Source organism: Zalophus californianus, chromosome 13, assembly GCF_009762305.2.
Source record: "Zalophus californianus isolate mZalCal1 chromosome 13, mZalCal1.pri.v2, whole genome shotgun sequence".
Taxonomy (NCBI): domain Eukaryota; kingdom Metazoa; phylum Chordata; class Mammalia; order Carnivora; family Otariidae; genus Zalophus; species Zalophus californianus.
The window spans coordinates 30,401,368-30,427,952 of NC_045607.1; the positions used below are offsets into that span (position 1 = coordinate 30,401,368).

General features: G+C 40.5%; 2 protein-coding genes across 6 annotated transcripts; one reads left to right on the plus strand and one right to left on the minus strand.

The window, feature by feature from the left end:
• Positions 1-7,457: 7,457 nt before the first annotated feature.
• Positions 7,458-20,090, minus strand: ZNF189 (zinc finger protein 189). 5 transcript variants are annotated; one of them, XM_027616238.1, is made up of 4 exons: positions 19,653-20,090; positions 18,751-18,832; positions 12,337-12,397; positions 7,458-10,196 (listed from the first exon to the last, which is right to left on the minus strand). In XM_027616238.1, the coding sequence occupies exons 3-4, from the start codon at positions 12,362-12,364 to the stop codon at positions 8,476-8,478; spliced, it is 1,749 nt and encodes a 582-aa protein (XP_027472039.1). In that variant the 5' UTR covers positions 12,365-12,397; positions 18,751-18,832; positions 19,653-20,090; the 3' UTR covers positions 7,458-8,475. The 5 variants fall into 5 exon arrangements, with proteins under 5 accessions (XP_027472039.1, XP_027472038.1, XP_027472034.1 ...); XM_027616237.1 differs by having other exon boundaries at positions 18,751-18,835; XM_027616233.1 differs by lacking the exon at positions 12,337-12,397 and having other exon boundaries at positions 18,751-18,877.
• Positions 20,091-20,138: 48 nt separating this feature from the next.
• On the plus strand, positions 20,139-23,986 carry MRPL50 (mitochondrial ribosomal protein L50). Its single transcript, XM_027616239.2, has 2 exons — positions 20,139-20,346; positions 23,046-23,986. The coding sequence occupies exons 1-2, from the start codon at positions 20,255-20,257 to the stop codon at positions 23,431-23,433; spliced, it is 480 nt and encodes a 159-aa protein (XP_027472040.1). The 5' UTR covers positions 20,139-20,254; the 3' UTR covers positions 23,434-23,986.
• Positions 23,987-26,585: the final 2,599 nt, after the last annotated feature.

A 26,585-nucleotide genomic window follows, 5' to 3' on the forward strand; every position in this document is an offset into this window, starting at 1 on the left:
AATTTTGTACAATATAAAAATTATGATTTTGGTGGAAAAAAAGTAATGTCTTCACTGACAAGCTAGGAAATTAAAGGAAGAGGAGAGGTGGAGAGAAGTGAAGGGAATATTCATTCACTTAGTGGGGAGTCAGGATACTACTTAAAATTGATGGATTAAGAAACAGTGCTTAAAAAAAGAAGTAGTGCTTTAACTCTATTAAAGGGAATGGATATAAAACATTAAAATATTCATACATATAATTAAATATAGGAGAAAAGTAGTAAACTAAATTCTGTCTTGAAGAGTGCAAAGATAAATGATATTGCTTAGAGTAGATAAATTAAGAACTAGAGGCATACACATAGCATTTAGAGGAATAAGACGGAATTAGTCCAAAAGCACTTTGTCTGAGGAGGGAGACCTGGGAGTGAGGCACGGGGCAGATTTTTGCTCATGTGTCTCTGCTACAATTTGAGTATTTGTTTCCATATACCTGTATTAGTTCTGTAAAGACAACTGTATTCATTTGGCCTGAGGCTTTCACTTTTACTAGGATGATATAACCAAGCCGAGAGCAGTTAAATTACTTGCTGATGATCACACATACGGGGGTTTAGGGGTGGAGAGCTGAGAGCTTAGAACTCAGGTCTCCTTCTCCTATAATGGGCATGTGACCGGGAGGAAGGTAAGGACAGGGCAACAGGCAGTGTTCAAAACCTCTGCCGTCAGTGTTGTAGGTCTTCTACAAGTCCTTTTTTCTTCTTCTTCTTCTTTTTTTCTTTTAAGATTTTATTTATTTATTTGAGAGAGAGTGTGTGTTGTGTGAGTGGGGGGAAGGAGCAGAGAGAGAGAGGGACAAGCAGACTCCGCACTGAGCTCAGAGCCCAATGTGGGGCTCCATCCCACAACACCGAGATCATGACCTGAACTGAAATCGAGGCTCAGATGCTTAACCAACTGAGACATCCAGGTGGCCCTGGTCTTCTACGTTTTTTACCGCATTCATTCATTCATTCATTCATTCATTCAATCAGCAAAGAGTTGAGCTCCTACCATGGGTTAAGCTGTCCTAAAACCGGTAATATCTGATGTGACAAAACACGGCTGCCAGAAAATTTTTTCTAGAGCTTACTTTAGCATCACTGACCCTATGTTGTAAAGAAACCTCCTAGATTCTCGTTTATGGTTTTAGCAAGAATCTATAATCAAGGTTGAGTTATTTAAGTATTTTGATCCCGGCCAAATTACATTTCACTGGGGATGAGGATTAACATAATGCATTGTCCTGGCTATCATCTGATATATTTGCCCAACTAAGGCACTACAGTTGTCTTTGAAATCTCAACCCCAGTACTTTACTCCACTGAGGGTAATATGAAGACAAGTGTTATAAGTCTATAGACTCTAATTTCTATTAACTGTCTGATCACTGAGTGAATATATCAGTGGCTTCCTACCTTTTGGTACACCTGTCAGATTTATTCTAGTAGTTACTGAACACCTACTAAAAATAAAATTTGGTACTAGGCACTGAAGGTAATTAAGAGAAGTTTCAGCTTTAGAGTAGGCATGACATTTGCATACCCCACAATGAAGCTTAAGTAGCTAAGCAAGAAACACAGATACCATTGACTGGGGGTTGAGAAGTGGGAGGAGATAGCATTTAGGGTGGGCATCAAGGGAGGGCAAAAGGCAAGGAACTCTTAGAACTGTCTTTGTGTAAGAAAATTTACTGGGAGAAGATGATACCTTGAAGGCAAAAGTATCAAAAGCCAAGGTCACAAAAAATTATTAAATGCTGGAAGGAATAAAAGAGGAATTTGGTTTTGCTCTGAAGAGGAAGGAGGAGAGTAGGGAGAGAAGGGGCAGGGAAACGAGCGAGGATAAAGGATGAAATGAGAAAGGAGGGGAAAGGATGTAGGCAGGGAGAAGCCAAGGCAATATGGAAGTAGGAGAGGTAACTAAATAAAGCACTTTTAAGAAGGTGGAGAAATCTCAAGCAATCTAAAGACATTTGTCTGCTTGAGAGGAAGAGCTGAGTTTCACATGAGTTTACATCCTGTTATTCAAAAACAAGATCCTGAGATGATTCATAATGATTCATAATGTGAATTAATTTAGCAGAAGCTGAAGCCAACTGTGACAATGAGAATATAAGCCTCTAGAACTTTGCAGAAATCTTGGAGCAGGCTTTACACAACGCAGGAAGGGACTTCCAGTCCATCTGATTTAGCCCTCCTGGGGTGAAAGCCTCCAGCTGACATCTACATTTTCTCGCAGCAACAGCAGAGGAACCTGGGGTCCAGGGCACCAAGGCAGTTGTCCAAGGTCACATCACCAGTCGGTGAGACTTGCAAAGTCCCCTTGGAAGGCAGTATTTGGGGTCGTAAAAAGCAGCGGTTCTGGAGTCAGACAATCTAAATTCAAATGCTGGCTCTGCCACTTACTAGCTATGTGACCTTGGGCACATTGTACAACCTTTCTGTGTTTCTTCATCTCCAAAAAAAAAAAAAAAAGGTACAGCATTGCAAATTACTGAGAGATTAAATGAGTCATTACATCTCAATAACAGGTTCACATCCCTTACTGCAGTTTTCACAATCCTGAAATCCAAAAAGCTCTGAAAACCAAGATTTCTCCTAAGTTTACAGCAAATTATTTGATGGCAGAACCTGGCTTGAGGCTGTCATCTTTATTCCACTTGTTGGGATGTGGAGCTACTGTGTCTGATTTTAGGTGCTGACTCAGACCCTGCAGAGAGAGTTATACAATATATAGCATAAGCTCTATATTTAATCTCTAAAATCTGAAAAATTCTGATTTCTCAAACACATACACCCTCAAAGCTATCAGATAAAGAATTGTGGACCTGTCCTTAGAATAGTATCTACCTCACATGCAGGGTAAAAATGAATTATCTATGCTCAAGAGAGCCCAGAGGGCTCATGTAGTGCTGCTACCAATCCCCTAAGGCCATTTTCTAGAGAGGATGAATGAAGAGACAGGAGTAATGGCAAAGCTCAACACAGCCAGTCATAGCTCTCTTTTCATTACTCGAGTAAGTATGTTTTCCAAGCTGTAACACAGTCTGTCCTAAGCTCCTGAAATGGTCACTCAATGCTGGGTATCAGTCTCTGTAAACATTTATAATATCAGTCAACAAGTACTCATTTATCACCTACAGTATGCTCAGCAGTGTGAAGATACTGAGACGAGGAAGACAAGGGTACAGTTAGGAAACAAAATGGTGCACAACAATGTGCTAGATTACAGTGGCATAGGCGAGGTGCTGGGATCAAAGGCTTTATAAAGACTGTGGGATGAGTTACAGTTTATTGCTAGTTATATGACCTTGGGATCCAAGCCTCAGTTTCCATATCTGTAAAATAGGGTTGCTGTGAGGTTAGAAATATTTTATGTAGCGTGCCAGATACATAAGTTGTGAATAAATATTATGTTTTTTCCCTGTCAGTTGGCTCTTGGAGAATGGTAGAAGCACTTGAGTGGCTGTGTAAGATGAATTAAATTTATGACTAGAGTACAGATCGTATATGTTGAGGACACTGTTGGAAATTATAGGGTGAGGCCAAGTGGAGCAGCACAGTGAAGGGGAAGGGGAGATTGGGCAGGGATGTTATGGAGTCTTGCCTTGAAGTAAGGAGAAATAGGGACCTGTGAACAATTCTTGAGCAGAAAATAATGTGATAAAAGAATAGTGCTGAAAATTATTTTTTTGGAATGTAGGGGACTCAGAAGAGATTGGGAAGCTGGGAGTAGCTAAGTGTGTAGAATAGCAAATCCAGCATAGGGTCTAGCCTCTCGGTGGTGGTGGGTGAGTGGACATGAGATCTTTAGATTGGGGAAAATAACAACAAAAACTCATGTAACATTGCTACTTACCACCCTAATAGACCCAACAAGTCTGTTTTATTGCAACTCAACAGGCAAGTACTGGGACGAATAATTCACAATTCTTCTACATCTACTTCTCAAAAAGAGGCTTACGTACATGCACAGACTTGGCCCTTTGAGTATGGTGACAGCATAGTGAAATATAAAGCATCTAAACAGAGCACTAATTCTGGCAGTTCACAACAACCAGGACTAGGCTATAGCCCGAGGTCTCAGATGTCAGAGAAATCTATCCCGCCGTCTTAAAAAAAACAAGGTCAAACATCTTTCTGCGGCCACTTCCAACTTTTCCTTGTCCTGCCTTGGTTTTCCCTGGGGCATTTTATAGGCTAAAGAAGTCAGAATGCATTTTCTGGTCCTAGGGATGCAATGACTGTCATGTGATGTGGGCTACCTTAGTCATTGAACATGAGAAGCATGTTCTTGAGAACAGGGCTCCTGGACAGGAAATAGCACAGGTAGAGACATACTCTTTTTTTATTTCTGCAAAATGTAACAAGACTCAGCATTTGGGAAAGTTACATGATTTCCCCCCATTCTTTACACTGTGGAGTACATATGGCTTACTATTCACTTCTCAAAGTCTCCTTGAGGATAAAGGACTCCTTGAAGCAATGATGCAACTAATACAGTATTAACATAGCACCTGACAGGTATTTAAAAATACATGTTAATGAAACTTGTACTATTTGTGCAGTAAAGTAAATGTACCTATCCTTCTGTTTTCCATGCATGATGGTTATAGAGATGGCCTTAATTAAAAAGAAATCAATCAACCCACTCCTGCCAACCACCCAAGGCCACAGAACACATTTGAAGGAGAGAAGGAAGGTGAAAGGTATTAAATACTGATTAGGAACAATGACTTAAAAAAAAAAATGCTTGTAATATTTGGTCTAGATTTTTTTTAAAAAGTTGAAATTTACTCTAAAGCTCAACTGGGTATGCTGTGTATGCCCCTAGATTTGCTGATGACATCCTTCTTTAGGAAGACAGATGAAAATGAAATGCCTCACTTAACAGAATTAGAGAAATGGAGCATTGTAGTGATTTTCAATTTCTTTTTTTTTGCTGCCACCAAAGACTCCTTTTTACCTGCTAGTTTTAAAATGTTGTCTACTGTGGGGGTGCCTGGGTGGCTCAGATGTTAAGCATCTGCTTTCAGCTCAAGTCATGATCCCAGGGTCCTGGAATCGAGCCCCGCACTGGGCTCCCTGCTCCGCGGGAAGCCTGCTTTTTCCCTCTCCCTCTGCTGCTCCCCCTGCTTGTGTTCTCTCTCTCACTGTCTCTCTCTCAAATAAATAAAATCTTTAAAAATAAATAAATAAAAATAAAATGTTGTCTACTGTGATGGTTAACTTGTTTAAATTTGACTGGGCTAAGGGATGCCGGTAAAATACTATCTCGGGTTTGTGAGGGTTTCTGGAAGACATGTGCATTTACATCTGTAGACTGAGTCAAGATCGACTTCACCATTGGTGGTAGGTATCATCCAATTGAAGACACAAACTGAACAAAAAGGCAGAGGAAAGGCAAATTCACTCTCCACCTGGGGAAGCTGGGGCATCCATTTTCTCCTGTCCTCGGATGTCAGTGCTCCTGGTTCTTGGGTCTTTGGGCTGGGACTGAACTATACCACTGGCTTTCATGGTTCTTGTTTATAGCTGGCATGAGACTTCTTGGCCTTCGTAAGTACATGAACTCATATAATTTTCTCCTCATATTCACTTCCACATTGTCTTTTAACCAAGAACGGAGGCACCACAAGATGTGCTGTGTGGGTAGTTTTTGCAAAGGTACCCAGGTGAGTATCAGGGGTACCAGTAATATTTCCTGAGTGCTAGTGACATAGGTTTAGTTGCGAAATTCAGAGCTGCACACTTAAAATATGTGCCCTTCTCTTGTGCACACACAATTTAAATACAAGGAAAATGTTATCACACAATTTTTGGCAGCACATAGTCCTCTCTTTAGCAGGCAACTCTCACCTGCCACTTGCCGATCACCACACAACTGGAGGCTCACTCTGTATCTAGTAGGTCCTCTGGTAATTCTGTCTTTGGTTTTTTCCTGGTACTCATCTTTTAGTTTCATCTTAAGCATCATTTCCTCTTGAAAGATTTAACTTTCTCCTTCTCTCCTCTTCACATGCCTCCCTGTTCTTTTACCAGCCTCTTAGAAAACTACCACAAACACTGCGATAACCTTGCTTTAAAAAGGTTACTCTCTTTGGCTATGCTTTACATAAGCAATGAATTGTATATATAATCAAGAATTGTTTCACTGCAACCGGAGTTTTGAGCTATCACTCCAGACTCACAACCAAGGATATTAAAAATTGTTATTTTAGTAGGAATATCTCATCTGACCATGTCCCCACATTATGAGGTCAACAGCCAGAGCTTCTGCTAAGCAAGATAACCATACGTGAAACAGATGCAACTGCAGCAAAAGGCACAATGCTTAAGTGTGCATGCAACTATCACGTATGGAAAACATACTTCACATTAGGCTTTTCAAAATACTGAGAACAGGTCTAAGAACCTCATTATTAGCTGAGTCGCCGGCCTGAGAATGACTCGTAGAGAATAAGTAAAACGGGAAATTTCAGGCAGGAGGATAATTGAGGCATCAAGCACATTTTCAGTTATTTTTTGTACTTTTCATTGGGCTACAAACTCTGTTTTGACAAGTTAACTGTATGCTGACTACGAGTACCTAATTTGAATAGGAGGGAGCACGATTTCTACACATATACCTTCACACTCACATGTACACACACAAATACTCCCAGGGGAAGATGAAAGTGTGGAGGAGACGTTCAGAATGTCTGTAATATAGAAGAAAGGGAGGTGTTTTGCTCAAACTATTAGGTAGTTAGAATTACAGAGCTCCGGTGATTTGGAATTCTACACTCAGAAACTAAAGAATCTGGATTTAACCCTAACTGAACTATCCCAGAAAAGGTCACTACAGGCACACCTCGATCTATTGTGGTTTGCTTCACTGTGCTCTGCAGATACTGTTTTCACAAATTGAAGGCTTGTGGCAAACCTGCATCAGGCAAATCTCTTGATTCCATTTCTCGAACAGCATTTGCTCACTTTGTGTCTCTGTGTCACATTTGGTAATTCTTGCAATATATCAAACATTTTCACTATTATATTTGTTACACTAATCTGATTAGTGACTATGACTCACTGAAAGCTCAGAATGATCGTCAGCACTTTTTAGCAATAGGTACTTAGGTATTTTAAAATTAAGGCATGTACATTGCTTTTGTAGATGTAATACCATTGCATACTTACTAGACTACTGAAAAGTGTAAACATAACTTTTATATGCAGTAAGAAATAAAAAAAATTAACTTGACTTGCTTTATTGCAGTATTTGCTTCATTGCAGTGGTCTGGAACTAAACACAGTATCTCCAAGGTATGCCTGTAGTCACAAGTACAAGTGAGAGCAATTTTTTTAAAATCCTTGATTCTAATTTTTAAGTGCAGTATTTATTTGACAGGATAGATTTTGCATGAAAATAACAAAGAACTCTTACACAAAGCAAAAAACAAAACAGGTTTAATGATTAAAACAGATGAATTAACAGGTTTATATAACCATCAACTAAGGGAAGCCCTAGAACCAGAAATAAGGATTTTAAAATTGCATGCAAAGTCTAGTTACCATAAAAACCAAAGCAATTACCAAAATAGCTCAGCTTCCTAGTATAGACTCCAGTTCTTTTTATTTCCAACTCTTGGTAATCAAAATATGTACACTTTCGCATGCTGATAGTGGAGGAATAAGGTTATTTGTATAGGACTACAATTATGTTTCACAGATGGGAGGGCACAAAAAGAAGTGTCTTCCTCCACTTTTTCGGGCCCATCTTGAAAAAAGGCACTCCCAAAGGTTCCTTGGTAACACCTTTGCTACATTTGTTAATTACTCACATAATCTTTATATGTAAGATTAATGGTCCACTCATTTCACAGATCTGGGAACCACAAGGCATTGGAACTGCTTCTTTCAATCACATGCCAAACAACTGGCTTTCTTAAGCAATGACCAAAAAAATCTTTGGATATCAATTTGAAAAAAAACTGGGGCTCTGTTTCCTCAAAAACTTAATCATATGCTTAATTACTAGGCTTTGGCATGTACTGCCAAACATATCACGGAACTCAATGAACCACCATATGATGGTGGCAGGGGACTCTCTTGAATAATTATTCTAGTTTTCTAACTTCAGCTCCCTTGTACCAATGCAACTTTGTCCTTGTCCCTTTATTAATTATAACACCAAGTGCTCTGAACCTGGGTTTGACCTCTCTGCTGAAAGATGTGTGACAAAAAGATGCTTAAATAAATTACTGAGTCTTTATGATCACCAAAACAAAGAGGAATGGAAGTCTTCAGCTGCCTGTGGGCAGTTGTCCACCTTTCACAGAATCTAGAAACCATTTGCCTGAGGCCAAGGAGAATTTGCTTTGTCACTAAACCTGACTCCTGGTGAACCATACTGAAACTGCACTTGGGTAGCTAGCCTCAAGTCAAACTGAGCTTGAATATTTCTCTACATTTACTGCATCCATGTAGTGTGCAATTTTTGATGCTGAATAAGAGATACGTGGCAATTGAAGGCTTCGCCACAAGCATCACATTCATGGGTTTCTTGGGTTTGCACCTCTGCGTGGATCTTCTGATGGTTGACAAGGCTGCGCTGTTGACTAAAACTTTTGTCACACTTCTCACACTTGTAAGGTTTCTCTCCCGTGTGTATTCTCTGATGCTGAATGAGGCCCGAGTTCCGGCTAAAGGCCTTCCCACATTCATCACATTTATGGGGTTTATTACCTGTGTGAACACCCTGATGTCGAATAAGATTACAAAGCTGACTAAAGCTTTTGCCGCACTGTCTGCACAGATAAGGTCTCTCACCAGTGTGGATTCTCTGATGTTCGATAAGAAATGAGCTCCGACTGAAGCTTTTCCCGCATACAGTACATAGATAGGGCTTTTCACCAGTGTGGATTCTTTGATGTTGTACAAGATGAGCACTGACACTGAAAGTTTTCCCACATTCATCACATTTATAAGATTTTTCCTTGGGGTAGACTTCCTGCTGTATAACAAGACTGCAGTTTGGATCAAAACTTTCCTTGGCTTCATTGTATGAATAAGTCTTCTCTCTGGTGTGGATTCTCTGATGCTGAATAAGACCTGAGCTTCTACTAAAGGCTTTTCCACATTCCTCACATTTATGGGGTTTGTCGCCTGTGTGAATTCTCTGATGACGAGTAAGGTTGCACAGCTGACTGAAGCTTTTCCCGCACTCTTTGCACTGATAAGGTCTCTCACCTGTATGGATCCTCTGATGTTCAATAAGGAATGAGCTCCGACTGAAGCTTTTTCCACATTCGATACAAAGAAAAGGCTTCTCACCAGTGTGGATTTTTTGGTGTTGTATAAGGTATGTACTTAATCTAAAAGCTTTCCCACATTCACCACATTTATGGGGTCTTTCCCCAGTGTGAATTCTCTGATGTTCAACAAGTAATGAATTTCGACTAAAGCTTTTCTTACATTTGGTACAGTGATAGGGTTTCTCACCAGTGTGAGTTCTCTGATGTTCAATAAGGTGTGACTTCCAACTGAAGGCTTTCCCACAGTCACTACATTTATGGGGTTTCTCACCTGTGTGAATCCTTTGATGTTTAACCAGGCTCCTTCTCTGGCTGAAGCTCTGTTTACACTGATTACACTGATAGGGTCTCTCTCCAGTGTGGATTCTCTGATGTCTAATAAGGGTTGAGCTCACACTGAAGGTTTTTCCACAATAATTACACTCATAGGGCCTTTCCCCAGTGTGAATTCTCTGATGTTCAATAACAAATGAACTGCGACTAAAACTTTTCCCACATTCGTTGCATTGAAAAGGCTTCTCACCGGTATGGACCCTCTGATGTTGAATGAAATGGGCCTTGCGGACAAAACCTTTTCCACATTCTTCACATTTGTGGCATTTCTCTTCTGAGTTTGGTCTCTTACGAATAATGTTAGTGTTTCCTCTGAACATTCTCTGTTCCTGGGCCAAAGATTCCCTTGGTATTTCCCATAAGAAGATTCCTCTCTGTTTATCTAACCTACCAACAAGTTCAAAGGTTTCTCTACCTATGGGATCTTGGTCAATTTCACTTTTGATTCTTGTAACTATTACACCCTGTGGTTCCACTTCTTCCTCAATCTCCTCAATTTCTTGTTTCACAGTTGGCTCCTCATCCTTATCTCTGTTCAAAACATCTGGAAAAAGAAACAGAAAATAGAAGGATCAGCCGGGCTCTTTGCTAGCAAGGAGAAATGCTTAGGAAAATAAGATTAACATAAATTAATCCACTACATCTATAAAATGCAGATGACTACTCCACAGTATAGTGAAGATTAATTAAATTAGTTTATATACATAAAGCATTTAGGACAGTACCTGGCAAAGAATACAAGCTATATAAATATTATTAGTTATCTGATGAAATATTTTTCTTGGAGAAGGGGTATGAAAAGAGTGTGTGTGTGTGTATGTGTGTGTGTTTCAAAGGAGCAAGCTTTTAAGTTTTTATTTTTTTAGTAATCTCTACACCCAACATGAGGCTTGAACTCACAACCCCGAGATCAAGAGTTGCATGCTCCTCTGACTGAGTCTGCCAGGCACACTAAAGGAGTGTTTTTATGAGGCAAATGATGAGTTATTAGTAGGGGCAAGCAGAGTTGGGAGGAAGGGCAGGTAAATCAACAGACGATTTTGCAAGGTAAGATGGGCAAACAATGAAATAAAACAAGTAGTGTTGTGATGAAGTATTCTATCAAGGAAGAAAGGATGATGCAGAAAGAAAACAGTAGGTTCAGGAAAATGTGAGGTAAGACAGCATTACTGGACTATGGTAGACCAAATAACTGACAGACATGAACACAAAATGATGCTGAGAAGGATAAAAGACAAAAACAAAAAACAAAAACAAAGCAGAGGAAGCAACAATTCATTTATTAACAAGAATTTACTTATTGCAGACAAAAGCACTCCAGGCATCATGTAATGATTCAGGATTCAAAGATAAGACACGAAGTTCCCTACCAAATAAAATGAATGACAAGCATACTAGGGAGAGAAAATATTACAATAGAATATTTAGGTAAAGCAGTTCCCACAGTGAGACAAAATGGCTTTTAAAAATAAAATAATGGGTTGGAGTGACATGGAGTCTATGATATAGAAAGACATAATAAAATAAATACAAAAGAATATGGTCGGGGTAATGAAAGAAAAGAGAAAAAGCAGTCTATGGTAACTTATGCCCTCACCTACCACAAATCCTACCACGTTCTTCAAGTATATATGATTCTCACTCTTCTAAAGATGTAAGAGCCCAAGCTGGAACCATTTAGTTCCAACTGAGAGTCTCTAAGACATCTGAGAAATGAAAATCTTGCATGTGTTGAAGGAAAGATAACATAATGGTCTCTGATGAAACAGAGTGGCACACAGAACCCTTGAGTCTGCCTCTGACTTTTTTCCTGATTTTCTATCTCTTACTGTCCGCTGGATAATTTCGCTACAAGAGCTGATCAGTACCAAATAGATCTATTCAGCCCTAAACAATTTTCTTTTTTAGACTTCCTCTTTTCTCTCAATTTTCTAATCTTCTACCTTTGAGTCATCTCTGAATTTTCTTTTCACTTACTTCAAATCAGTCATTAAGTTATTTTATTCCAAAAAAACTTCTCTTATTCCCCTAAGAAATTAGTAGAAACTTTATTTCTGCTCACACTCCTAATAGTATTGTTTCTTAAATTCACTTCAGTGGACTGCTTTCTTTCACACAATGAAAAAGGATGAGAGAACTCCCTCAACTTTCTGCCCACTGACTATAAAATTACCTGCAACGATACATGAAGATATATCCCATTCCTATCCAAAGCTAATTCATCTACCTTCTCTTGATCCCGCGTGTCTCTTGAGCACTTGTCTAATTACTACCATTGTTTCCTCTTTTTTCCATCTGTTCTCCATTGCCAACATACATTCAAATATGCTCAGCATATAAATATGCCCAATTTTATCTCGAACCTGAAATCCTTCTCTTAATGAAATCTAAGTTCGTTCGTTTGTTTTTTAAGATTTATCTATTTGACAGAGAGAGACACAGCGAGAGAGGGAACACAAGCAGAGGGAGTGGGAGAGGGAGAAGCAGGTCTCCCGCGGAGCAGGGACCCCAATGCGGGGCTCGATCCCAGGACCCTGAGATTATGACCCGAGCCGAAGACAGACGCCCAACGACTGAGCCACCCAGGCGCCCCTGAAATCTAAGTTTTGAAATAAAATCTTAACACTGTAGGTTTCCATTTCCCAGGTATGTTTCCCATGCCCACCTCTTCCCCTATAACCTACTGTGAAATCTGGCTTCTGTTTCCAGCATCTAGAAAAGCTTCTACGAAATCACCAATGACGCCTGAATAACAAATACAATGAACATTTTCAGTCTTTATTCAGCAGCATCTGACACTGTTGACCATTTTGACACTGTTTTTGATTTCTATGCCATTATATTCTTCTAGTTCCCTCCCTACTTCTTCTTTGGCCTTTTCTAATAAATTTCCTTCATGTATTTCTCTTCCTTCATTAACTGTTGAAGGTTACTGTTACCCATATTTACATTCTTACCTTGCTCTCTACATATACTCTGGATATTGCCATTTACCTGTCTCAAAAAGGGCTTACAATTAACAGGATCATCATCATTTGCTGTCATGTATGTTTCCACCTCTAATGATCTTCTCTTGATAGGCATCCTCATCCATTACTCAAAGCAGAAAATCATCCTAGATTTCTCCGTTTTTTTTTTATTGGTAAAAATACACCAAAATCAAAGATTCAACTCTCTAGTATCTACCTTCTTTCCATGTTTTTCCTGGATTATGCAAAAGCCATCTAATAATCCTTCACTCTAGCCTTTAAGACTGTCCCCACACTATATCTACTTCACTGCATCCAGAGAGATGTACATAAAATGGAATTCCAGTCACATCACCACCTGTAGATTCACTCGTACTCCATCACCTGTGAGAGCAAATCAAAGCTCTTTACACCATGATACTCAGCACTTCACGAAAGGTTCTCTAAACCTCAAGTCACCCTCCTACCCACTCTCTCACAGTGGAAGTGGGCAAATTACCTATGTTACTCTTTTATGCCATTTCTTTGCATATCTCATTTTACTAAATGTCCCCCAACCTTGCTTACCTGGCAAACTCTTGGTTTCTCTTTAAGATTCAATTCAAAGCAACAGCTCCTCTACAAAGCCTTCACTAAGTCCACTAGGCAGACCTAGGTGTTCTGTTTTTTATCACCAGCCCTCATCAATAAGTGCATTATAGCTATTATATGCACTGTGAATGCAACGTATTTATCTCTTCTATGGGACTGTAAATTCCTTGTGAGAAGAGCAAGTCTCCTTATAATGTTTACCCAGTATTGTTGTTCCAGGGATTTTACTCAGAGGAATAAGACAAAATTATTGTTATTTGCAAACAACATAAATGTCTACGTAAAATTTCTAAAAAAATTAAGTGAAACATAATAGCAACAAGAAAACTAAGATATAAAATAAGTAGTGGTAAGTACTCACTACCAAAAGTAAGTAATTAGTAAATATTATAGAAAAACAAAATATGCCTTGTACGATAATAAAAACCATAAAACAAGGAATAAATCTTACAAGAATTGTATGAGAGCCATGAAAATGAGCCATAAAAATTTTCGGAAGGACATAAGACAGATAGAGTCAAGCAAACTGCTAAAGAGATTCAATGTTATAAGGATCTTAATTCTTCCTAAACCAATTTATGAACCCAATTGTATTCCAATCAAAATCCTATGAATGAATAAAAAACCCCAATGAATCTAAATTTCAACTGGAAGTATATCCTAAAAAATAATATAAAAGAATAATTTATTATACCAGGCATAAAATGTAATACACTGCTTAAGTAAATTAAACAGAGAGGCACTGGAATGAAAATAAATAGGTCAAAGAGAGACAGGTAAAGAAAACAAGTGAGTTTAGGCTTCCACACAGAGCAGCATAGAAAGGACTATCCATTAGATCTGGGCTTGGTAGATATAATCACCTTCTGCGGTCTCTGCCATGCTTGCATTCTATGTTCCCATCCTGTGATCATAAGCTAATTTGTCTATAGTAGAGAGTTGACTCAAAAGTGCATCTCTCCCAGGAATTTGGAATTAAAACTGAAATAGGCAGTTATTCCAACATGACTAGAATTGTAATCTATCAACTCAGAAGCTATAGGGACAGAAGCATGTGGATATGAGGAGGAAAGACTACTCTACCAAGAAGAAAGAAACAGAATGCAAAGACAGAGTTCATTCCTGACTTCCTGAGCAATCCAATTTTTGGGTGTAGGTTTTTTTGTTTTTGTTTTTTAAGTAGGCTCCATGGCAGATATGGAGCTTGAAACTCATGACCTTGGGATCAAGACCTGAGCCGAGATCAAGAGTCAGATGCTTAACCAACTGAGCCACCCAGATGCCCCTGGGTTTAATCCTTTTCTGACATCCAGTTGGAGTCATGCTCATATATTCTGTGTGCCACCTCGGTCCCTACAATAAGTTCTCTTGTTGGCTTAAGATAGTTTGAGTTGATTTCTATACTCTAATCAGTTTTAATAATATGGTAGCTGCAGAGAGATAGAAAAGGCAAGGAAATGGTAAAGTGGAAGTGGCTAAACTTTAGGACAGCACAAGAGTTACCACACATTTTCTAAAAAGGGCCAGACAATAAATATTTTTGGCTTTGTCAGCCATATGGTCTCTACTGCAATTATTCAACTCTGCCAATACAGCAGGAAAGTAGTAACAGATAATACAATAAAAGTGGGCATGTCTACATTCCAATAAAACTTTATAAAAACAGTGTGCCAGATTTGGCCTGTGGACTGACCATAGCTACCAAGCCCGGTATCCAAGAGTATAGAAAGAACAGTTTTCTTGGTAAAAGAATGAGAGAATGGGGAAGAATCTGCATTCCTAGCGCTAGCACAGTGCTTGATTAACTATTTATTGAATGGATGAGTAGTTGAACAAATAACCGAGAAAAGACTATAATCTAAGAAAAGAAACAATGAGTTTAACATCTTACAGAAACAGCAATTCCCAATGCTGTCAAGGTCCAATATGGCTCAAGCAGACTAGAAAGGAGTCATTAAAACTGAAGAAGTCCATTTCATTTGAAAAGAACTGAAAGACTGAGAACTGAGATTAAGCTGTCAGTTGTATTATCAACAGAGTTACTAAAGTGTTTAAAGAAAAATCATCATAGAAAGGAAAGGTATGAATAAAGGACCAAAATTAAATTTGAAAGAGAGTTGTACTAAGTAAAGCAGCAAGATGACGTGCAGGAAAACACTACATTAGAAAAAATCAAGTTAATAGTGATCTTTCAGCAAGGGAACTCTCATCAAAGGAATGGAGACAGAGTCTACAGATGAAAAGATTGTGGAGGGAGAAATAATAACTGATAAAAAGTTGTAGTTCGGCTAAAATGAGAGCCTGAAAGTAGGAGATCACAGATGGGCTCACTGCCATGCCTTTGTCCATATGGTACTCACATTTTACAGTAGTAGGGGCAGACAAGGCTAGGCATTTGTCTGGTTCTATCAGCCAGGATACCATATGCGTGGATAAAGCTGACAATGACTCAGAGACACCATGGCATATTGGGGAAAAAAATCAGCAGCTGATATGGCTGGAGATTGAAGTGGTGTGCAAAAATAATAGATGATGCTAGAAAGCCAGGCAGGGGCTATTTAGAGAGGCCCTAGTAGGTGTAACAAGAAATTAAGATTTTTATCCTTTAGGCTGTCAGGAATTGTAAATTGTAAGCAGTTAATTAACAGAATCACTTTGGTGGCAGTAAATAGAATGTATTAAAAGAAAGGAAGATTGGAGGCAAGGGGCTAGTTCATGGACTAATGCAATAATCTAGTCAAGGGGTACTGAATCTTGAGTATATTCATTCATTCCATTACACAAATATTTAGAAGCATATAATATATATGGTTCTGTCCTAAGCATATAATATATATGGCTCTGTGCTAAGTGCTGGAGAAATCAAATGAAAAAAATATAGTTACTGTCCTCATGGAAACCAGTCTGGTTAGAGAAATAACATAAAGAATGATTAGAGTACAGTGTGATAAATTCAACAGAAGTGTATACAGTAGCACAGAAAAAGGAGTACTTAATTCCAAAGAGGAAGCTCTTGAGATCTGAAGGGATTATTTGAAATTTGCCAGGTGTGAGTTATTTATGTGGTCTTCAAAAGAAGATGACAAAGATTTTAGAGCTCTTACAGAAGATAACGAATACAATGATAGCAATCAACATTTGTATTATACTTACTACATGCTAATCAGTGTCCTAAGTACTTTACACATATTAACTCAGTAACCCAAAGAGGTAAGTGCTATTATTATTTCCATTTTGTAAAAAAGAAACAGGCATGGAAAGGTTATGTAATTCACCCATAGTCACAAGGCTTGCAAATGGGGTTGAACCAGGATTTTTACTTAGGCAGTTAAGCTCCGACTGCTTCTCAAAGGTGAAAGTAAAGATTTGGGACTTATCACATAGAGGTAGGTGATGATCTGAGTGTAGATAAGCTTTGCCAAAGAAAGGATATAAACTGAGAGGAAGTGTGAGAATGTAAGGCAATAGAAGGAAGCAATAAAGAGTTTCAAATATCTATAGAGAGGCGAAATGAAATAAGGTCCAAAAAAAGAGTCTACTGCATTTGACAACTGGGTTATTAGAGACCAATGTTAAACAATTTAAGAGGAATGGCAGAAGCAAGAAAAGGGGCTTAGACATGATGGAAGGTAAAGTACAAAACACACATTAACTACTCTTACAAAAACTTGGCTATTAGGTGAATGAGGAGCAGGTTACAGGGAGCAGCAAGGAGACTGTGGCTCAAAGGATCGCCACCCACCCCTCTCCTTTCCCCAACTGGAAGAGTCATAAACATACCTATTATCAAAATAAAGGTACCAGGGCAGAAGGAATAGAGACTAAAGTTGTAAGGGGGGAGGGGGGAGATTACAGATGGGTAAGTTCCTGGAGAAGTGAGGAAACAGGAGCAGTCTTAAGCATGCCCGTGAAGGGCAGAAAAGTTGAGAGTTCGCATTTAGTGGCCTCTATCTTCTCTGTGAAACAGAAAGTGAGGTCCACCACTGAGTGAGGGACCCAAGGAAAACTTCTTTAGTTTTTGGAATAGTCATTTAAAGGAAGAAGGGAATGAGCAAATCAATGATAAAGAATAGGCTGAGATGTAAAAACCCACTGCAGACTATAAGAAAAGCCATGCATACATATATACAGAGCATCAATCCTTTCAGTTAAAGAACTTCTCCTGCTTGTGTTTAGTAACTCTGGTAGGAGAAAAGGCAGATTTTATAACCAATACAGAATTTGAAATTTGCAGAATGCGTAGAGCACAATGACAAAGTGGCAAGAGAGCATGCTGGTGATAATTCACATGTAGGTCCAGGGATTAGATGAGGAGGCTGAGGTTAGGAGAGGACTGATAATCTGGGGGGAGAAAAGAAGTCAAGGAACAGGAAACATGATTAAGAATAAGTAGTTGTAGGGCGCCTGGGTGGCTCAGTTGGTTAAGCGACTGCCTTCAGCTCAGGTCATGATCCTGGAGTCCTGGGATCGAGTCCCACATTGGGTTCCCGGCTCAGCGGGGAGCCTGCTTCTCCCTCTGACCCTCTCCGCTCTCATGCTGTTTCTCTCTCTCTGTCTTTCAAATAAATAAATAAAATCTTAAAAAAAAAAAAAGAATAAGTAGTTGTAGAAGGAAAGGAGTAGGAGAGGTAAAAAGTAAGAAGTTAGCGTAAGCTCCACATGGACAGAGATCATGTCTGTTTTGGTCACCCCTGTTTAGTTAATCTAAAATAATAATTAATAATGTCTGAATAATTCTCAAAGAGTAAGATATTAGGGTTAAAGATTTGCCTGCTTTGACAAAATTGAGGGTTTAATCACTGATGTGAGTTGAACAAAAAAGGAAAGCCAGGTCCCTGAAGAGAATATGGTCAGGGAATATCGTGAGGCTTAAGTAATGACTACATCACTGATGGCACAGGTGGGCACAGAGAAGATTCTGAAATGTGACAAAATCTATGGTGAAGGCCCAAGATATGTTGCCAGATGATAGTGAAAAGGCATTGAGTGGGTAGAGCAAGACTGTTGAGGCCTCCAAGGAGAGAGATTTTGCTTAAAGGGTTAAACTAATACTTTGGGAAGAGCACTGAGAAGGCAAGAGAACAGTAACTTCTCCCTTCTAGCCCTGAGACAAAGGATGGGGTGGGGAAAGAGGATGTGGGAGAAAAAGCAGCCTCTGCCAGAGAAATGGTGTCCTTGGGAAAGTGCCAGTTTTCGTTAAGGCCAGGAGGGGTAAGGAACATTATGTGAAGAAGAACAGGGGCTCCAGAAGGCAGAGTGAAAAGGGGTGGGAGGAAAGCAGTGGGAGGATGAGCCAGGAGGGAAAGTACAGAGCAATATGGGAATGAGATTATGAAGATAAGAAGCCAGAAAGGCATGTATTTCGGTTATTGCAAGGATGCTAGGGATGATAGTCATGGAAACAACTAATGGCTGAAAGATATGAATCAGAACTTTGGAATAAAGCAGTTTTGGTACTGGTAGTGGTCCAAGTGTTCTCAGAGTGTGATTTCTGATAGCCTCTTAGATATTTGAATCTGAGAAACAAAAGATTCTTACCCAGTGAGACCAGGTTTCCATAATTCTCCATCATGACATCTTTATACAGGCTTCTCTGAGCTGGATCCAGATAATCCCACTCCTCCTGGGTAAAAAACACAGCCACATCCTCAAATGTCAGCAACCCCTGAAATAGTATGATTTCTGTAGTCAGTTCTTGTTGTCTCAAGGACAATTCTACCACTGAAAGTAGCAGAAGCAATCACTTATCAGGGCCGGGTGGGCTAGAAGGAACATGATAACCAAGAGTTCCAAATGGGGCCCAATTCTGTAACAAACAGGCACCTCAAACTAGAGGATAACTGAACTGGATCTTGACGTCAGTAGTGAGGGTCCTAACGATAGAGCTTTTCTGGTTTAATCATTATACCCTAACATTTTTATTCTAGTAAGCTGCTCCCAAACTCCCCAAGTTTCCTGCACCTCATTGCCCGGCTCCAACTCTCTCCGCATTGGCTTGGAACCCCGTTCAATTCCATGAAGTTCTCTAAGCGTCTACCTTGGGTCCATGCATCGTGACAGGCGCACAAGACACGGGGGAAGGTAAAAAATGGTGCTTCATCTGGAAGAACTCAAATGAGAGCGCTTGTCTGGAGCATTACTAATTTTCTTCAACTGATTTACCAAGTCGCTCTTGGAAAAAAAGGGGGGGGGGCAATGGACGATCTGGTCGCGAATCACAATTCAGAGCACTACGTGGTACTTCCTTGCACATCGCTGGCCCAAAAGACCACGGTCAGGGAGGTGGGGAGGTGGGGAGGTGGGGAGGTGGGGAGGTGGGGGGGTGGGGAGGTGGGGGGGTGGGGGGGTGGGGGGGTGGGGGGGTGGGGGGGTGGGGGGGCGGTGGCGCGGCCTAGCTCCGGTAGTGGCGAGAGAACGGGGTACCCAGAAGGCCGACTTACCTTTGGCTCCGGCGGGGGGCTCGGGGAGGCCATCTCCCGGACAGAAAATCAGGGCAGGAACCCGCGCGGTCGCACGAATAGGAGCCTTTCGCGAGGCCTACCTAGCCTTTAGAAATTAGGCCCGACGAAGGCGAGGCCTCCAGCCTGGGTCTGGCCGGGTCCTGCCTCGGTCCCCGAGCGGTCACGACCCCAGCAGCATATCAGACGCGCTACTTGGCCGTCCCCCAAACCCAAATTCCCACCCCGCCTAGCTGCGCAGCCTTCAAGGCCTCGCTAGAGCCTCCTCCCGGTTGCCAGTTCCTCCTCCTTTCAGCCAAAGAGCGCTATGACCGCCAGCCCCCGGACCAGAAGGCGTCACCCGGAACCTTCCCGGGACGCCCCCAACTACAACTCCCGTCATGCTCTGAGAGAACGCCTCGGTCCAGCCTCCACCGGCAATGGCCACCGGACTACATTTCCCGGCATGCAAAGGGGAGAGAGAAGCTGGTGACGCTTAACGGGAAAAAGGGAACACCTAACCACTAAGCTTACACCTGACTGGCTGGTCTTGGCGCGTCACTGCCAGCTGAGGGCCCAGCTCTATCACGCAGCTCTCCTCCGAGATGGCGGCGCTGTCAGTGTCTGGCGTTACCAGAAGAGGTCTCACGTGGATCGTCTTAGGGGCACCACGCAGAGAATTTTGGTCTCGATTCAGGTAAAGCGGAAGGTTGGATGGTGGGTCTCGTTCAGGGAAAGTAAGGAGAGAAACTGAGGAGGATGAAAGGACGAATTCAGAAACGTCATGCTATTAAGACGGGACCCGGGTTCTGAGCTTGGATTATGGTTCGGAGTTCAGAAGTGTAGGCGCGGGTCTCCTGGAGTGGTGGGGCCCAGTCTAGGCCTCAGTTTTCCTCATCACGGAGATACCGCTCTCTTTCCCTCCCATTTCAGTCAATTTATTAAGCAAACAGTACTGACCACGTGTTCCAGGCATCAGGTGCGGTGTCTGGAAACAAATGACTCGTTTGCAACGAGCAACATAGAGCATGAAGGTGAAAGCGCTCGGTAAACTAAGTTCATTTGCGCGGTATATTTCTTCACACGGAAGATTCAGAAACGAAGTGTGGCCTCCTCATTTTTTTCATTTGTTCATTCATTGATTCACTCAACAGATAGTTATTAAAGGCCAGGACTGGGCCAGCATTTCCCTAAGTAGTTTACCGTAGGGAAACAAAGTCCCTTCTCAGAGCTCTGACATGGGGAAACTGAGGCTCCATGGAGAGGAAGTTTTTTGCCAAAAGCAGGTTAATGGCAGAGCTGGAACCAGAACCCCCAGGTCTTTGACGCCTCCCCATCTCCTGCTTTTCCCACAGCACCATGTGGAACATTTTGAAGGTAAATCTGTTTGACTCACAGTGTTAGGACATCAAAACTTGTGGGAACCTCAGGGAGCAATTTATGCCCTCAGGTTTCAAGCAGAAACTCTTTCCATCCGGAAGGATTTTTGTCATGTGTTCATGGATTTATTAGCTTCCCCTCTTTTTTGGTTAGTAGTAGTATCTCAAATCTCCTTCAGGTTTGTTTCATTCACTCATTCATCGCAAATTTATAGAGTGTCTGCTAAATGTCAGCTGTTTAGGTGTTAGGGATCCAGTTGTTAATAAGTCAGACCAAATATTTGTCTTCATAGAGCATATATTCTGATGGAGGCAAAAAAACGTAGGATATAATTTCAGAAAGTGGTAAATTATGTAGAAAACTAGAGCAGTGTACGAGATTACTGAGATGGAAGGAATGGATACATTTCATTCTGATGAAATGTGACGAGTAGTTTTGAGGAGAAAACGGGAGGTGATGAAGTAGACATAAATGTAGACAACTCTTTGGGAAACTGGGTAGGAACATGGAGTCTAGGGGGTATTTCTGTTTTTCTTTGAAGATGGGAGATTTTTACAGCAGCATATTGTGTGCCCCGGGAGTACTGTAGTAGGTAGAGAGAAATATTGATAAAGAATTGATGCAGAATGAGGGCTAAATTGCTGGAAGAGTCTTTGAGTAGGCAAAGGGAAATAGTGCTACAAACCGCATTCTTGGCCAGACTTCTTTTCTTTCCTTTCTCTTTTTTTTCCAATGCCTCCAATTTCTGTAAGGATGACCAATCCCAGTCCGATACCAACTCCATGGAAAACAAGAGTCAGATCATGAACTACTATTTCAGTAAGCACTGAAGTAGTGTATCGGGTAGATTTCCTAACATTGGCCCTTGTTCTCAGTAATAGTTATTCACGCAGTTTTCAAAGGACCCCAAATCAATAAAACAGGTCTTTATAATAAATAGAACGGGAGTTTATAATTTGGTACAGTGGTTCTTAACCAGGGATAATTTTGCCCATCTGGACATTTGGCTATGTCATTTGGTTATGACTTGAGGACAGGAATGCTATGGCATTTACCCTACCCTGGATAGAGGCCAGGGTTGCTGCTGGGCATCTTACAGTGAACATGATAGCCGCCTACAACAAAGAATTATCTGGTCCAAAATGTCAGTGTTTGGGCTCAGAAACCCTGATCTGATAAGAGAAGTAGAATGTAAAAAAATTAAAACGCAGGTGGGATGTGACATGCTGTTAAAGCAATATAAAATGCTATAGTAGATCAGAGGAATTTATAGTTATATTTGGGGAAATCAGGTAAAGCTTCTTGGAAAAGAACAGTTCTGTTCTAGGACTTAAAGTAAGATTCTATAGGTGAAGGGGCGCCTGGGTGGCTCAGTCGTTAAGCATCTGCCTATGGCTCAGGTCATGATGCCAGGGTCCTGGAATTGAGCCCTGCATCGGGCTCCCTGCTCAGCACGGAGCCTGCTTCTCCCTCTCCCACCCACTCCCCCTTCTTGTGTTCCCTCTCTTGCTGTCTCTCTGTCAAATAAATAAAATCTTAAAAAAAAAAAAAAGATTCTATAAGGGAAGATGAAAGATAGGCATTTCCAATAGGATATAACTTGAGGTAACACATGACACCAGGAAAGAGGGAAACAGAATGTAGTAGTTTAGTTTGGGTAGGGCATAGAGTGTATATAGGAGATTAGTAGGAGATGAGGTTAGAGAGGTAGGATGGGTTTTAGAAACTGGGAATCCCAGGCAAATGATTTGCCTCTTTACCTGTTACTGGAATTCTTAGAGCATGTAAAATCTGTAATTTTCTTTTCTGTGTGTGCCAGCCCAATTCAGTTATAAGCTTCCAAAGGCAGATACCTATCTTATTCTCTCCACAGTGCCTGGAAGAGTAGTAAGTGTGCATATTATTTATTGATTTAGATAGATAGATAAGGTTGGGTCTGGTGTTCGTCAGCTTGTCAGCTACATTAGTGTACATTAGTTAACCAAAGATTCATATATTTGTTTTTGATCATTCCAGAAAAGAGAAAAAGCCAGTGGTGGCTGAGACAGTAGAAGAGGTGAAGGAAGAACCTGTTTTGGTGTGTCCACCCTTACGAAGCCGAACATACATACCACCTGAAGATCTCCAGAGTCGTGTGGAATCTTGTGTCAAAGAAATTTTTGGCTCATCTGTTCCTAGCAATTGGCAGGATGTGTCCCTGGAAGATGGTCATCTGAAATTCGGTTTGTTGGCACGTTTAGCTGATGACCTGGGCCATGCCGTGCCCAACTCCAGGCTTCACCAGATGTGTAGGGTCAGAGATGTTCTTGATTTCTATAATGTGCCTATCCATGATAGATCTAAATTTGATGAACTTATTGCCAGTAATCTGCCTCCCAATTTAAAAATCACTTGGGGTTACTGAGCAGTTCAGAAGAAGAAATGTTGAAATCATTTTGTCCTGAGCAAGGGGTTGGTTATTAGACTTGATACTTTTACCACGTAAAATGATCAGAACTGTTCTCTAAACCCACTTTTTCTGTGGAAGAATGAATTATCTTTTTTTTTTTCTCAGATCATGAATTAACAGCAGGATTTTTTCACATTTGCTGAAATTTTGTTGTTTTTTTAGTGGAATCAGATCATTAATCATGTATGAAAATTTCCTTCTTTGGAGGACACAGTAATTAAACTTGTTCTTTAGATATGAGGCTATTATATGTTCAGATGTGGCCTTTATTCTTCATAGGCATAAAATAGTAGATGCAAAAACATGTTTTAATCCTGTTAGGACTCTTTAAGGTGGCATTATGTATAGTACAAATACAAGTAGGAAACTTGGATAAAAGAAATGTAAAAATCTATGTTGTTTATTATAGCAAGTTGTTTCTTTCACTGCTTTACTACACAAGTAGAAATAGAAAATGATAGTATTCATTCTAGATTAATCTCTTGGAATTAAAGTACATTTTTTTGAAGAGTGTTGTGTGTTTTTAATGTTTTTAAAGGTGAAATTTGCTTCTCTGCCTTGTCATTTCCTTAATTTAAGTATTATAAACGAAAAAAATTAGAGTATATGCCAACTGTGAAGTGCTGTGACTTTCTTTCTGCCAGATTCTAAGTCTAAGTGAATATTCTCTTCAAAGGAGATGACTATTTCAAACTTTTTATCTTTTCTGTCACTTTTTTTTGAGAGAGAGAGGAGGCATGCACTTGAGTGGGGCAGGGGGCGGGGTACAGAGGGAGAGAGAGAGAGAATCTTAAGCAGGCTTCACACTCAACGTGGAGCCATGATGCAGGGCTCAATCTCATGACCTGAGCTGAAATCAGGAGTTGGCGACTTAACTGAGTAACCCAGGTGCCTCCTTTTCTGTAACTTTAAAAAGTGGTTTTGAGGGCGCCTGGGTGACTCAGTCGGTTAAGCGACTGCCTTCGGCTCAGGTCATGATCCTGGAGTCGCTGGATCGAGTCCCGCATCGGGCTCCCTGCTTGGCAGGGAGTCTACTTCTCCCTCTGACCCTCCCCCCTCTCATGTGCGCGCGCTCTCTCTCTCTCTCTCTCTCTCTCTCTCTCTCTCTCTCTCTCTCTCTCATTCTCACTCTAAATAAATAAATAAAATCTTTAAAAAAAAAAGTGGTTTTGAGTACCTATGGATGTCCACTAGGGTGGTATTTGTAGACTTTGGTGTAGATACTCAGTTTGTGGGAATTACTCAAATAGCTAGTTACCAGATAGTTCTGAACTACAGATGTTAAATGAGGAAGTGATTAAATTAGGAATTATTTTTGTTTAGACTTTAGATATGGCTAGAGAGTAGTAAGAGAAGGAATTTCATGTATATTATCTCGACTACTAATAGTTCTGGAAGAAAAGTGATAGTTTTTATACAAAGGAAATTGCATGTATTCTCTTTTCCAGGGTGACTCCTTTGAAGAGGGCAAAAATCAGGTGGGTGTATAAATTCTGACATATTAATAAAATCGGTTACATTGTAGTTGTACCCTACAAATGTCATCAGCAGACAATCAGATTTTTAATAATCTGTACATTAGAGAACTTAAGAAGTTTCTGAAGCCCTGGAGCTTAAATATCAGGGCTGATACATTCCTTCTATGTGAGAAGGTTTCAGTATGGAAATAGTTGAATTTAACTTATGGGATTTGATTATTTCATTTCCCACACAAGTTTTACTTCTGATCTGGAAACAAAAATGTGCAAAGGGCATGCTGGAAGTAATAGATGGTAAAGGGAGTGGGAAAAACACTTGGTCTCACCTGGAGAACCAGGCTTCATATGGGTGTAAAGGCAAAAGAAATTACTTCTCTGTAACCTGGAGCAGTGTTTCTCAAAATTTAACGTACATATGGATTACTTGGAGATTTTTTTTTTTAAATTTTTTTATTGTTATGTTAATCACCATATATTACATCATTAGTTTTTGGTGCAGTGTTCCATGATTCATTGTTTGTTCATAACACCCAGTGCTCCATGCAGAACGTGCCCTCCTCAATACCCATCACCAGGCTAACCCATCCCCCTACCCCCCTCCCCTCTAGAACCCTCAGTTTGTTTTTCAGAGTCCATCATCTCTCATGGTTCGACTCCCCCTCTGATATACTCCCCTTTTCTTCCTCTCCTGTTATCTTCTTCTTTTTCTTTTTTCTTAAAATATGTTGCATTATTTGTTTCAGAAGTACAGATCTGTGATTCAACAGTCTTGCACAATTCACAGCGCTCACCGTAGCACATACCCTCCCCAATATCTATCACCCAGCCACCCCATCCCTCCCACCCCCAACCACTCCAGTAACACTCAGTTTCTTTCCTGAGATTAAGAATTACTTGGAGATCTTTTTAAAATGCATATTCTGATTACATAGGTCAAGAGTGGGTCCTGAGCTTCTGTATGTCTAAAAAGCTCCTAGGCAATGCTGTTCATGTTTTAAGTAACATGGCCCTAGACCCTAGTATTAAAGCGGGAAAGCACCATCCCTGAAGCAGCGGTCCTGGAAAGTTGAGCTGGTGGACAGGATAAATTGCACATCCATCAGTAACTAGAAGGTGTCACTGTTTGACAGTCCAATACAATAAATCTATCAGAATAATGAGCTTTAGTTTTCCTGAAAAGGTTACATTAGGTTTGCTAACTTGTTTACTGAGGTAACCAAGCATGGTGTAAATGGTTTACATTTAAAAAAATTAAGTGATTTCTATATAAAAGAGTTCTCAGTTACTGTTTAGCTGGGCCTTTGAACTCAGTACATATACTTATACAAAACCTGGTAATAAAATATTCAGGGTTGGGGCGCCTGGGTGGCTCAGTCGTTGAGCGTCTGCCTTCGGCTCAGGTCATGATCCCAGGGTTCTGGGATCGAGCCCCGCATCGGGCTCCCTGCTCGGCGGGAAGCCTGCTTCTCCCTCTCCCACTCCCCCTGCTTGTGTTCCCTCCTGCTGTGTCTCTCTCTGTCAAATAAATAAAATCTTAAAAAAAAAATAAAAAAAAAATATTCAGGGTAATAGAAATAGATTTGCACAGACAGTATGTATTTTAAGCCACATAAATAGACTTCTTTTTTA